Below are 13,913 nucleotides of genomic sequence, written 5' to 3'. Positions count from 1 at the left end.
ACCAGAACTCGAGCTCCTTTGGTGAGCAGGTCAGCTGGCGCTCTGAGCTCTGATTGGTTCATGCAGGAGAGGAGGCGGTACATCCAGGCGTTAGAGCACAACCATTGGCTGAAACTACACGCGAACGCCAGCGGATACTACAACAGAGAGGAGAAACATTAGAAACACGAATAATGCCCCTTAAAACACTCATTTGGAAACACACTGTACCTGTTCATGTAGGTAAGCGTTAAAGACGATCAGGTAGAAATATCGCTCTAGACTCTGTAGAGTTCGATGGAGGAAGTAATCTTTAGTGCTGCTTCCCTAAAAACACACAGACACACTTTATTTACAATCTGTTCAGCTGTAGGCCGTAAATCTGCCGTGTGTTTCCAGCTGGATCCACACACAAGTGATCTTTACACAAGACTAGCTGGAGGAAACGGAGTATCTAAGCTCAGTACAACAGATTTCAGTTTCTCCAGAGAGGAAGAATCCCAAGAAACGGACAGAATCGGCACAGTTGATACGCTGCGGGATAAAGAGTCTTTGTTAAGAAGCCTTAAACATCTCTCACACACACACACACACAGTCTGTGTAATGAAGCCTGACAAGAGTAATGAATTGCTGCCAGATTCAGGGCTCATATAACGAGGAGTTTTCCAATAAAACATTTCATTGCACTATGAAGCGTACAGTATTTCACATGAAAAAGATGCATTTACATTAGTTTGGAATAATAAAGATTTTATCAAGGTTGCATTTATTTGATCAAAAATACAGTAAAAATGTGAAATATTGTTACAATTGTTTTATATGAGAATATTTTGTAAGCTGTAATTTATTCCTGTGATCAAAGCTGAATTTTCAGCATCATTACTCCAGTCTTTAGAGTCACATGATCCTTCAGAAATCACTCTAATATGATTTCATTCGTGATTTCATGTCCTCATTTTGGCTTGTGTATAGTCAAAAAATTAACTAATCATTTTAATATGATGATTTGCTGCTCAAGAAACAGTGTCAATGTTAAAACCAGTTGTGCTTGCATCATATTTTTGTGAAAACTGTGATAATTTTTCTTTATTATTCCACACTTTTGACAGGTAGTCAAAACAGGTAGTCAAAAAATAAAAATAAACGTATTTAATTCTAGAGAAAGTGGACAATGTAAAATATGCACCTTTCCATCATTGCATGCACACTGAGTCTCACCTGGATCTGATAGTCCTCCCCGATTCCCTCCAGCTTGTGTTTGTTCTCATAAATGGCCTCTCGAATGTCGTGCATCTCGGAGCACAGGTCTATGGCACGGTTCACCTGAAACACATCATAAATAATCATATTTTGCTCAAATTAATCATTTTTGTACCACCTTTAAGCTGATTCACACTTTAGTTTAGGGTCCAAATCTCACTATTAACTAGTTCCTTATTATCATGCATATTACTAAGATATTAGCTGTTTATTAGTACTTATAAAGCACACATTAATGCATTATTATATTCTAAATCCTTTAATCACCCAATACCTAAACTTAACAACTACCTTACTAACAGTAATTAGGAGTTTATTGAGGCAAAAGTCGTAGTTAATAGTGAGATTTGGACCCTAATCTAAAGTGTGATCATATCATGATGGGATTTATGTCTTAAAGAATGTTAGATTGAACACAAACCTCTTCCATGACCTCTTGACCTTTAGGCAGTTTACTGATGAGGGTCTGAATGACCTGAAACTGCACTTTGGGTTTGTTCGTCACGTCCTCTTCAGATCTATGAACACGTGACATCTTTGACATTAAACGTTTCGGCAGCAAACACACATTTTTATTAAACATTCATGCAAAAGAATGATCATGAAAGCACTCTCATTGAAAATATGAGGTCAGTGAGACTATTATTTTAAAAGCAATTGATACTTTTATTCAGCAAGTATGCATTAAATTGATCAAAAGTGACAGTAAAGACATTTATAATGTTACAAAAGATACTATTTCAAATAAACAGTGCTTTTTTATTCTCTATTCATCAAAAAGAATCCTGAAAAAATTAAAAGGTGTCACAGTTTCCACAAAAATATTAACTGTTTTTAACACTGATAATAATCATAAATGTTTCTTGATCATCAAATCATCATATTAGACTGATTTCTGAAGGATCATGTGACACTGAAGACTGGAGTAATGATGCTGAAAAGGGATTAAATTACTTTAATTAAATTTAATATTCAACAATATTATTGATCTGCCTGCATTTGACACCATTATATGAGAACTGATGATGACATCACGGTTTTCTCCAGAGCAGCAATATATATATAAATGAACTAAATTAAATTTAATTTAATTAAACTTTTTTACAACAAAAATGAACCATCACTGAACTTACTTAAACTGGACTATGATGCTATTTTCTTCTGGAAACAAACTTTGTTGCATTATTTTCCTGTTATCTCTGCTTTGAAACAATCTGTGTTGTAAAAAGCACTGTATAAATAAAGGTGACTTGACTAATATATATATATATATATATATATATATATATATATATATATATATATATATATATATATATATATATATATATATATATATATATATATATTTCACAGCTATTTTCAATTGTAAAACTTTTTTTTTTTAATAATAATAATTGTAAAGAATACATTTTTCAAATCAAATAAATGTAGCCTAGGCAAAAGAAAAGCAAAAAAATTGTACTGACCGCATTCTAACTGAAGGACAGTGTGTGTATCAGTATTCTAGGAGTGTGTGTATCAGTATTCTAGGAGTGTGTTGGGGGTCTTACGGTGTTGCTGGCTCCGGTGACGCCTGTGTCAGATGCATCATCACCAGTGATCCCAGGATTAATCCCAGATTAGTGCGTCCGACTCCCACCTGACAGCTGAACAACAGCGCTGGAAGAGGCTGAGATGCATCGCGACTCAAGGACAGAGACGGATTCTCCTGACAGAGAGAGATCGCAGTTATATCGCAGTTTCTTAATGCATTTATCCAGGACACCAGAGTGCAGTGCATTGCATGTGTATCGTAATAAAGGCTCGCCATGCAATGCACTGTACTCTTTACAAGCCTTTTTGCACTGGGCAAGAAGAGAGAAGGTCTAAGGAAAAAAATTCGTTTTAATATGGGCATCAAATGTCAACCGAGCATCGAAAACAACACTAAGATTGCACACTTGAAACTGTGGAGATCCTGAACTGGAATCAGATAACACATTGAAATTAAGCTTATGCAGATCTGTCGGCATTGGATTTAAACCAATCAAACAACACTAGAGATGCCCGACCACCCACATCTCCACAGATTCAGTCCGAATTACTGAATACAAATTAAATAATGAAAACTGTAGTAACAAGCTATTATGTCACACATTTAAGGTGATGTAAACTAACTACTTTTTGATTACTTTTAGTTTACTTTTGAAATATCACATAGATTTGAATAGGATAATCTTGTACCATATTGATATAAAATAAAAAATAAAATAAAAAACTATGCAAGTTCATAAATTGATGAAAAGATATGTTTTTTACTCAAGTAATAATTATTTATTATCAATAATTAGAGTAAAGTAATAATTAATTAAACAACAGATGTACAATCAAAATAATTTATGTATGTATGTATTTATTTATTTATTTAAAAAAGTGTTGCAAAACAAGAAAAGATTACATTTTATTTGTTTATGCTGTGGCCTCTCAATTTTCTGTGTAAATATATCCTTTATGAATTTTTATAAATGCTGTTTTTAAAGGGGAAATTTAAAAGATAAAAAAGTAAAATTAGGTAGAATCAATAAATCATGAATAATTTACTGCCGTTTTGTGGATATTAATCAATCATGTAATCAATAAAAGTGTAACTGTAGTCTGATTAGGAGTATTTGAAATGTAACAATCTAATTACAAGTATATAATATAAACTTAAAATCTTCAAAATCAATATTTTAGGTCAAAAAAAGTTTGGGAGACTTGAGGTTTTATTTATTTAGGTTTTAAACAAAAACTTACATTTATGCAACCTTTAAAAGGTTTAAAAGAGTTAATAATCAGCAATATTACTGATTTGACTGCTATTGGCTGAGAACAAAACTAACTGAATTGATCTGAATAATGACATGAATTTCTCATATTTGAAGTTTGCATCACTGACTCCGGTTTATTACTGTGAAGCTGCTATAATCTGTATTGTAAAAGCGCTGCAGAAATAAAGTTGACTTGACCTTGTTTATATCTATACCGTCTAATATCCTTTGGAAATGCTATAAAATGTCTGTTTCGGATTAGAAACGGGCTAATTAAATCTGAATCTCCATTAATATGGAGTAACTATGGAGTTGAGATCTCTTCCACGGATCAGCCTTGAAGCGAGTCGGGAAATCTAAAACTTTCTTTTATTAAACTGCTTCCTGTGAATCAATCTATTGGCAGGGCTAAAATAACTTGAGCCTTGAGGTTTGACACGAGGCTTTAAATAGCGAACGTTCACGAGGATCAGGAGTTCAGATGACTGATTCCTCGCCGCCAGACAAATCCATCAAAACAGACACACCGCTCGTTTTAGAAGCATTTTTGGGAATATGCATGGGAAGAATGCATCCTATCACACAGTATAAAGGGTAAAAAAGTGCAAATAATTACTCCTCTGTAGCCACTATTCTGCTTTTACTCCATGTTCATCTCTCTTGAGTGTGTAATGTTGGTGTTTGAGCATGAGAAAGGTTTCGGGAGTTCTTCTCTATATCAGTGTCAGTGTTTCTGAACTCCTGAAACGCCTCCATTGTAGTCTTGAGCTTCTTCCGGGAACGAACACATCACAATATTCCTCATTATAATAATTCATGCACAGAATAAAGGGGCGGGGCCTGGTTGAGTTAGTTAGTAGTGTGTTAAACTGGCGGTTATGGTAAGGGGCGGGACATTTCCCAAACACACTCGAAGCGCTCGACCAATCACAACACACTGCTCCATCCGACCAATCAGAGCACAGTGTGCTTTTCAGGAGGAGGGACTTCATAGAGACAGGAAGTGAACAGAGCGTTACTGACAGACTGGGAAGAGAGGAGCCGCAACAATGGAGAATATGAGGAGAATATTACTGTTCTAAAGCACAAAAACAACATCGTCAAGGACATAACTCATAAGTGCACGCAGCCTGTGGTGTCGTGTGGCCATTTTACTTTCTAATCTTTCAACATGACAAATCTGTGGCTTCAGCTTCTGTCTTCTTAAACCAGAGAAACAGGAAACACACGAAGGAAGTGTCATTCATCAGTCACATGACTGCAAACACACACACTGAGCTCTAACCAGACACACACACACCACCACAGATGCACTTGCAAACATTTACCATGGTAAAACTCAATATAAGCCCAGTCGGGGGGGAAGGATTATTTTTGTACTATTTGTGATTATGGAGTTGATAAACGGGCTTGTTCGGGTTAATGGATAATGTACAGTTTCTGTTTTTTAATATGTGACCCTGGATCACGTCACCAGTCTCGAGTCGCACGGGTATATCTGTGGCAATAGCCAACAAGACCATGTACGGGTCAAAATTATCGTTTTTTCTTTTATACCAAAAATCATGAGGATATTCAGTAAAGATCATGTTCCATGAAGATATTTAGTGCATTTCCTACCGTAAATATATAAAACATGTATTTCTGTGAGTGAATGCTGCACAATCGCCAACATAAATGCACAACTTTAAAGGAGATTTTCTCAATGTTTAGATTTTTTTGCATCCTCAGATTCCAGATTTACAATAGTTGTATCTCGACCAAATATTGTCCTATCCTAACAAACCACATCAATGGAAAGATTATTCATTCAGCTTTCATATGATGCATAAATCTGCATAAACCCATGTGACTGGTTTTGTGGTCCAGGGTCACATTTGGTTAACATTAACTTTTTGTAAGTACGGTCTGTTTTGAAAGAAAGGACACAATAGTTTCTCATGTTTGTCTTCAGGCTCTCTGATGATCTACAGACTCCACAATATTCCATTAACTCATTTCCTTCCATCTAAACACATTATATATTACAGCCCGGACGCACTTTAAAGCATCTGACGTGTTTAGATTCCACCGCCTCGGAAGATTTAATCACATCGGTGGCTGGACTGGCATGAACTGAACCGACCGCATCACAAGAAAACAATTCCCCTGATGCACAGACACATGCGCGTCACATGACATCAGCTGACCAATACACTGATTTAGATGATATCTCGATCAGAAAGGTCAGAGCTAAATATGACTCGCAGAGATAAGACGGGTCGTTTCAGGAGAATCTCTTACCTGGAGGACATTCGTGAACACTTGACTTTGCCATTAATATTTAATATTAATATTAAGAAAATTAATAATATTATTATTAAATAATTATAATTGCTGAATAATAAAAATAAAAATATTAAATACTAATATTTATTATTAGTAGTATTATTATTATTAGTAGTAGTAGTAGTAGTAGTAGTAGTAGTATTAAATAGTATAATTCACTGCTTTAATAAATATTATAATTAATTCATATAATATACTTACTTCTGAGATCAGAAAACGTACATTTTTACTTTGAATTTTTTTATTATTAAACTTTATAATTCACAGCTATAATAATAATAATAATAAATAAATAACATTTAATTATAATTAATCCTGATATCAGAAACTATTTATATTTTTACTATTATTATTATTATTATTAATAAAATAGTACAATTCACTGCTTTGATAATAATTATAATTAATTATAATAAATCCTGAGATCAGAAAACATTTACATTTTTCTATTATTATTATTATTATTATTATTATTATTATATTAAACTGTATAATCCCCAGCTAAAACCATAATAATACATTTAAGAGATCAGAAAACATTATAACTATTATTATTAATTAGTATAATTCACAGATATCCGCTGACCAATCCATTGATTTAGATGATATCTCAAGTATTAGAAAGGTTAGAGGTCAGCATGGTTCATTAGAGGAGAATCTCTTACCCGTAGAACATTAACGAACGCATCGAACTCGTCCTCCAGCGGCGCTCCCTCCATCGGCAGAGGCAGGCGGTAATACCTGAACACACACACACACACATATCATCACATACTGCCGTTACATGTGAAGTTGAGGATTCACCAGCACAAACCCATGAAGCATGTGTGTGTGTGTGTGTACCTGTACGCAGGCATGGTGAAGCGCGTGTGTGTGTGTGTGTACCTGTACGCAGGCATGGTGAATCGTGTGTGTGTGTGTGTGTGTGTGTGTGTGTGTGTGTGTGTGTGTGTGTGTGTGTGTGTGTGTGTGTGTGTGTGTGTGTGTGTGTGTGTGTGTGTGTACCTGTACGCAGGCATGGTGAATCGTGTGTGTGTGTGTGTGTGTGTGTGTGTGTGTGTGTGTGTGTGTGTGTGTGTGTGTGTGTGTGTGTGTACCTGTACGCAGGCATGGTGAAGCGCGGTCTCTGATACACCTCCTCTGTCACATGAATGTCTTCTTCACAGCCGATGCAGATCTTCTGCGGTTCTCCTTTAAAATGCTCAATGTCGTTGTAGACGTAGAACACGTTGTCGTTCAGTTTGGCGAAGTCATGAAGCTAAAAGCACAAAACACATCGTTCTCAGATGAGAACTTGTACATGATCGGCACATGAACATTTCTGGAGGTGCAGTTATTATAAACATGACAGGAGAGCATTACGGTTTGAGCATTCGTGCATTTGGGTCGATGACAAGAAGAAAGGGGAGAAATGTGCAAAATTCTTAGAAATTATATTGTTCTGTTCATGCTGGTTTCATACGTTTAATAAGAACATTTACACAATTTAAACTAGTTTTGTTTTTAGGATTAAAATGTCATGTTTTATGTTTTTTATGTCCAATAACAACAACAAAAGATGTGTTCCTGGATGTGGGTTTCACTGCTTTGATTTTATTTGACTTTTTCTTTATTTAACTGATTTTCCTATAAATGTTTAATATAAATAATTCCAAAAAAAGATTGTTGTCATTATTTATTATCATCATCATTATTATTTCTTCTATTATCATTATTATTATTTATTTTTTTATATTATTTTTACTATTCTTCTTCAATAGTAGAATTAACCCCTTAGCTGTCACCCCCCTTTTTGAGAATGGACATTAAAATGCACTATTCAAGCTTAAATGGTTGTAATTCAAGAATGCTTTGGAGTATAGACCTAAGTTTGGTCTTGTTTTAAAGGTAAAAATATAATTTATTTAATATTTTTATTTTATATAAAATATATATTTTACAAAATATGTTTTACAAAAAAATTATTATAAAATCAAAGCCAAATATCTAACCAAGTTGTGTTCCAAATTTGAAGTTGATATCACAAAAAATGAAGTTCCCAAGAGATTTTGTTTAGGCGTATTACCAAAAATAGCCACCGGGTGTCATTGAATTCCATTGAATTTTACTGTATGCATTCTACCATAACAAATTAATAAATTTCTGTCCAAATATCACTTCTGTCACAAAATATGGAACCTTGAGACTCAGACCTTTCTGACAATGTGTTTTGTCAAGATTAGAAAATATTTTGATCATAAATTATGAAACATAAGGATGCCCAAAAGGGGAGGAGCCTGATTAAATAATTTAGAGTACCGTTTCTATAGTAACACAATGTCCCATTTCAAAACGGTTTTCACAGGATGAATTCTGAGATCATAAGCTTTCAAATGATACCTTATTTATGATAACTAATAAAATATGTAATATAATAAAAAAGCGATAAAAAAATATAATACAATATTTTAGAGGATAATATATATATTATACTTTTTAGAAGATAATATTATTTTATATTTTTTTATTGACAAATACTAGATTATATATTTTCTAATGAAATTTTAGCATAAAAACCAACATATCAATTATTAAAAGTGTGTGCATCAACTTTTTGTGACGAAGGTCAGAACTCCTGTTATTACGTAGATTTTTTGAGGTGCACTCTTGTCATAAATTCATCTATTTCTGTTCCTACATAATTTATAACAAAAAAACAGTCCTAAATATCTATTTAGGAGTCTTAGAACTTTCCAACGATATATAGTTTGTCATAATTAGATTAGGATTAAATAGTAATATAGGGACGTAAAGTTAGGCGTCCCGTATACGGGACGGTGACAGTTTTAACTGCTTTAATAATAATAATAATAAATGTAATTTATTATACATTTATTAACAAAAAAACTTTAAATAATAATAATAATTAGTGGTAGTAAAAGTATAAAATATTAAGTATAGTTCACTGCTTTAATAATAATTATTATAATCAATATAATTATAATTAATCCTGAAATCAGAAAACATTTTACTGTTCTTTTCATTACTAAATAGTATATTCAACTGCTTTAATAATAATAATCTCAATCACATTTAAAATGATCTCAGGACAGTTCAAAATGCATGTTCTTGTTCATTAGTTATGCGTTTTTATTCTCTAAGAATAAATAAATGGTAAACATCATTTCTCTGTTGGCTGGATCCCATCGCTCCTGTATTGCTCTCTGACCTCTCTCCTGATGGTGAGCTCCAGGTCCTCGGAGGAAAGCCCTCGCCCCAGGTCGTGCAGGTTCTCGTGGAGGTTCTCCTTCCTCCGGGGCGTGTAGGGAAAGAAGTCGCTCTCCAGGCGCAGGAACACCACGGGCTCCTCGCGCAAACACAGGAAAATCACCTCCTACTCAAAGGGACAGAAGCATGGAAACCTCACCACATCAAAACCTTGCAAATGCAGCTCTTGTCTCTGGTATAATGCTATAATGCCCATTCGTACAATATGTCAAATAAGTCTCTGATGTCCCCAGAGTGTGTGTGTGAAGTTTTAGCTCAAAATACCCCACAGATTATTTTTTATAGCATGTTAAAATTGTCCCTTTTTGAAGGTGAGCAAAAACGCACCGATTTATGTCTTACCCTTTAAATGTAAATGAGCTGCTGATCCCGGCACAGAGGGCGGAGCTTTGTGTGTGTGTGTGTGTGTGTGTGTGTGTGTGTGTGTGTGTGTGTGTGTGTGTGTGTGTGTGTGTGTGTGTGTGTGTGTGTGTGTGTGTGTGTGTGTGTGTGTGTGTGTGTGTGTGTGTGTGTGTGTGTGTGTGTGTGTGTGTTAGAAGCTCCGATCCCCTCACGCAGACACGCACTAAAATGTCAGAAACTGTTCTGTCTTTATGTTTAAACTGGATTCGGACAATGATGGAGAGACTCAAGAAGAAGTGACAACATGTAGAGCAACAGGACGTTTCTGAACGGTTAGTTGATGAATTTATGTAGCTTATGAGGAGTTAACTATCTTCAAGTCATTGATTAGCATATTCTCCACCGAATAAAAACGTTGCAAATGCATCTCTCGTCTATAGAGGTTATGCACTGACGTCACTTCTCCGCCGGACTGAGTGGCAGAAGAGCTGAGAGTGACTGGATTTAATAGGAGAAACTGAGAAAACACGAGTAAAACAAACGATTATCAGTTTAGACTAAAGGTTGGACTCGATATAATGTTCCTCACAACTTACCAAAGATCCAGTGATCATGGATATTAACATTCAGAAGGAATCATGTTTCCTGACATTTATATGAGCCTGATTTCCACGCCAGGGAAATACATAAAGTTTATTTGCCAGTGAACGCTTTATATAAATACTATACAGGTCTAAATCAATGTGTGTTTATTTAAAAACATCCAATTAAGCAGAATATAATGCTAAATACTTAATTGATGAAAATTGTAAATACAATATATAACAATACAATATATTAGGTATGATTTTACCCCTAAATTCAGCATATCGACACACAATGATAACCGCAAATCCAGCTTTCTCTGCCTGGATCCAGTTGTTTCTATGAATTGCATTGTTTCTCTGTTCTGTAGCTTTCGTCTGTCTGTAAAAATACACCTCAGATTTCTTGTCAAATCTATTTATACAGTCAATCTCAAAGCTCTTTCCCATTTTAGATGTGTTTTGTGTGTTTTTGCGGCTGAAAACCAATCCTGCCGCTCAGTGTGTGTGTGTGTGTGTGTCTGACCGCACACACTCCGACTGACGGTGACGACACACGCATAACCTCCATTTAAACTAATTTGTGCGAACTATAACATTCAAACAACAGTTTAATTGAAAGTGTCAGTTTAATCAGCATTGCATTTCCCTGAACAATCAAGCGAATCAACAACAGATTTAATCTCTAACAAATGACTTGACAAACACCTTATCAGCGGAATTATTTGCACATCGCTTTGGGTTAATGGAGGGTCAACAGGGATCGGCAGGAGACCGACACACACTGACCTGGTGGCCTTGAGCCTGAAGATTCTGCAGGACCCGTTTGAAGCCACCCAAGCTGGGCTGGCCCATGCCGTACAGTGGGAAACCGTCTCTGATCCGTCGGAAGTTCGGTGCGCCGTACGAGCCGGTGGTGCTGAGAACATCAGCTTTACTGAACGCGTCCTGCACCATGAAGAACGAGCCCTGAGAACAACCAGAGCGGACGATCAGATGAAGATTTTTTAATTAAAATGTTTTGCACATGCATGTGTGTTTGGCACGCTTTGTAAAAAAACAAAAACGTTATGTTATAAAAAAACACTATGCAAAAAAGAAGAAAAAAATGAACACTGAAAATTTTACCAAAGGTTCATTCAAAATATGAATAGTGTAAATTGAAAATGAATTTAGCTAAAACTAAGACTATTAAACACTTTTTGTTAATTAAAACAAACCTGAAATTAAATCAAAAACAAACGTGTTCACTTAACAAACATAAACACTTTATGTTATCTATAAAACTAATGAACATGAGAAATTCATTCAGGTTCACGTCACTTAATAACAAGATTAAATTCATGTTGAGTTGCTTTCATTTCAGTGCAACATTCATAACGCCAAAAAGGGCAGATTTGTTGGTCATGTTTGCAGTTATGCATTTGGCAAATGCTTTTATCCAAAGTGACATACTTTGCATTCAACCCATGCATCAGTTTACAGTGGTTATAATCATATAACACACATTAAACCGAGATGAGCCACAAAACTAGCTTTAACTGATGAAGTCGTGCCGTTTGGGTGCTTTTTAAATGACGGTCAGGACTATTATCGTTCATTAATACTAAAACCATTTAAAAATGTGCTCATCGAAATAAAGATGAATAATATAAAATACAAATATTGGATATAAAACTTTAATGAAAATTAGAAATGCTGACTGAAATAAGTTGAAGCACTAAAATAAGCTAAAACTAAAAACTATTAAAAGCTTTTTGCTCATTAAAATAAACCTAAAAATAAAATAAAAAGCCAAAGAAATATAAAACTGAAATGGAAAAAAAAGTCAAACTAAACAGTAATATAAAAACAGACAAACGCACATAAAATTAAAAACATAAAAATGTTAATTAAAGCTGAAATGATAAAAAATTCTAAATATTAGATTAAAAAAATTACAAAAATTTAAACTGTCGCCTTTTTGTAAGTTGAAGTACTAAAATAAGTTAAAACTAAAACTATTAAAAACATTGTTAGTTAAAATAAACCTGAAATATTAAACTGAAATGAACTTTTTTTTTACAGTATTGTAAAAAAGTAATAATGACAAAAGCACCTAAAATTACAAAAAATAAAATAAATGAAAACTGAAAATGTTAAGATACAATTTTATTCAAAAATATTAATAAAAATAGTAACTAACAGAAATAATAACGAAACAAAGCTTTCATAAATACGTTTGACAAAGATTTGTACAGTTGGAGACTTTATAACATGACAGAAATGCAGCATTATCCCCAGCTTTAATAAATGTCTCTGCTAAATGACTAATTACTGCTTTATTATGTAGAAAACGGGACCATTCAACTCGGGAAGAAGCTCAAATAACGAGTCGGATGCGGAACAAAGGCTAGTGTTTGAGAAGTCGGACACTTTGTGTTTTCTGTTGATTTGCAGCGAAACTCATCATCGGCTCGTCAGCAAACAGAAACTAACGAGCAAACAGAGAGAAGGAGCGCATGTCTCCTTCAAAGCCTTCAGAGAGAGGTGCAAACGTCTCGTGAAGACTAACGAGAGCGGTAATTAATTACACTCTCTGTTTGCAGAGACGCGCCACGACACATCCAGCATCTTCCTAAACCCCGGGATTCACCGGATTTTTGAAGGAAATTAAGTGACGTTAAGGGTGGACAAAGAGGTGGCACGGTGAAGTACTTCACTATCAAAGCGTAATGATTACCATATTAATGCACCTCTGTTTTTGTAAACCTACTTTGAGCTCAGATAATTTATTTTTTCCCACATTAATTACACACACACGTCTAGTACAATCATTTGGTTTTGTTTCATTAATACAGTGTATACTTATTTCTTGATTTACCCCGAAAGATTGGAAGTGAAATGTGACAACATGCCCCATAGGTAGGTACATTGTAACATGAGCATATTACAGATTAAAATGATATCTGATCTAATCAAAAGAAATATACAAGACATGTTAAAATATTTTCCCAATAAATTATTAGGTTTTTCATATAAAATAATGGCATTTTTTAAGTTTTCAGTTTTAAGTTTGATGACAAACACACCACAAATCAAAGCTATACAGCTTAGTTCAAAACATAATCATAATTAATAGTTTCTGAACATTGACTCTAATGACAATTAGGCAAATTTTCCAACCTGATTCTCTTCACTGTATTAAAAAAATATAAATAAATAATGGAAAAAAGAATATATATACATTTATATATGTTTTTATAATTTTAACTGCATTTAATTGTTCAATTTATTCATTTAATTAAAAAATAAATCAGTGATAAAATAGCTGTCTGTGTTAATTTAGTATCACTGCGGTACTATTATAGCTTTTATTAA

At 34.2% G+C, this 13,913-nt stretch overlaps 1 protein-coding gene across 3 annotated transcripts in view; it reads right to left on the bottom strand.

The window, feature by feature from the left end:
- The window catches only part of pald1a (phosphatase domain containing paladin 1a), a 78,919-nt gene that overhangs the window by 39,642 nt on the left and 25,364 nt on the right, over window positions 1-13,913 (bottom strand). For all 3 annotated transcript variants that reach the window (XM_081392648.1, XM_081392650.1, XM_081392649.1), the window contains exons 4-12: window positions 11,343-11,522; window positions 9,569-9,733; window positions 7,458-7,618; window positions 7,026-7,101; window positions 2,794-2,951; window positions 1,662-1,758; window positions 1,199-1,303; window positions 211-306; window positions 3-137 (exon numbers count right to left, since the gene is read on the bottom strand). In XM_081392648.1, coding sequence (XP_081248774.1) covers window positions 3-137; window positions 211-306; window positions 1,199-1,303; window positions 1,662-1,758; window positions 2,794-2,951; window positions 7,026-7,101; window positions 7,458-7,618; window positions 9,569-9,733; window positions 11,343-11,522 — 1,173 coding nt within the window. The remainder of the gene's footprint in view (window positions 1-2; window positions 138-210; window positions 307-1,198; window positions 1,304-1,661; window positions 1,759-2,793; window positions 2,952-7,025; window positions 7,102-7,457; window positions 7,619-9,568; window positions 9,734-11,342; window positions 11,523-13,913) is intronic.

Source organism: Scardinius erythrophthalmus (genome assembly GCF_964197995.2).
Source record: "Scardinius erythrophthalmus genome assembly, chromosome: 18".
NCBI lineage: Eukaryota > Metazoa > Chordata > Actinopteri > Cypriniformes > Leuciscidae > Scardinius > Scardinius erythrophthalmus.
This window is presented reverse-complemented; position numbering and strand designations above follow the sequence as displayed.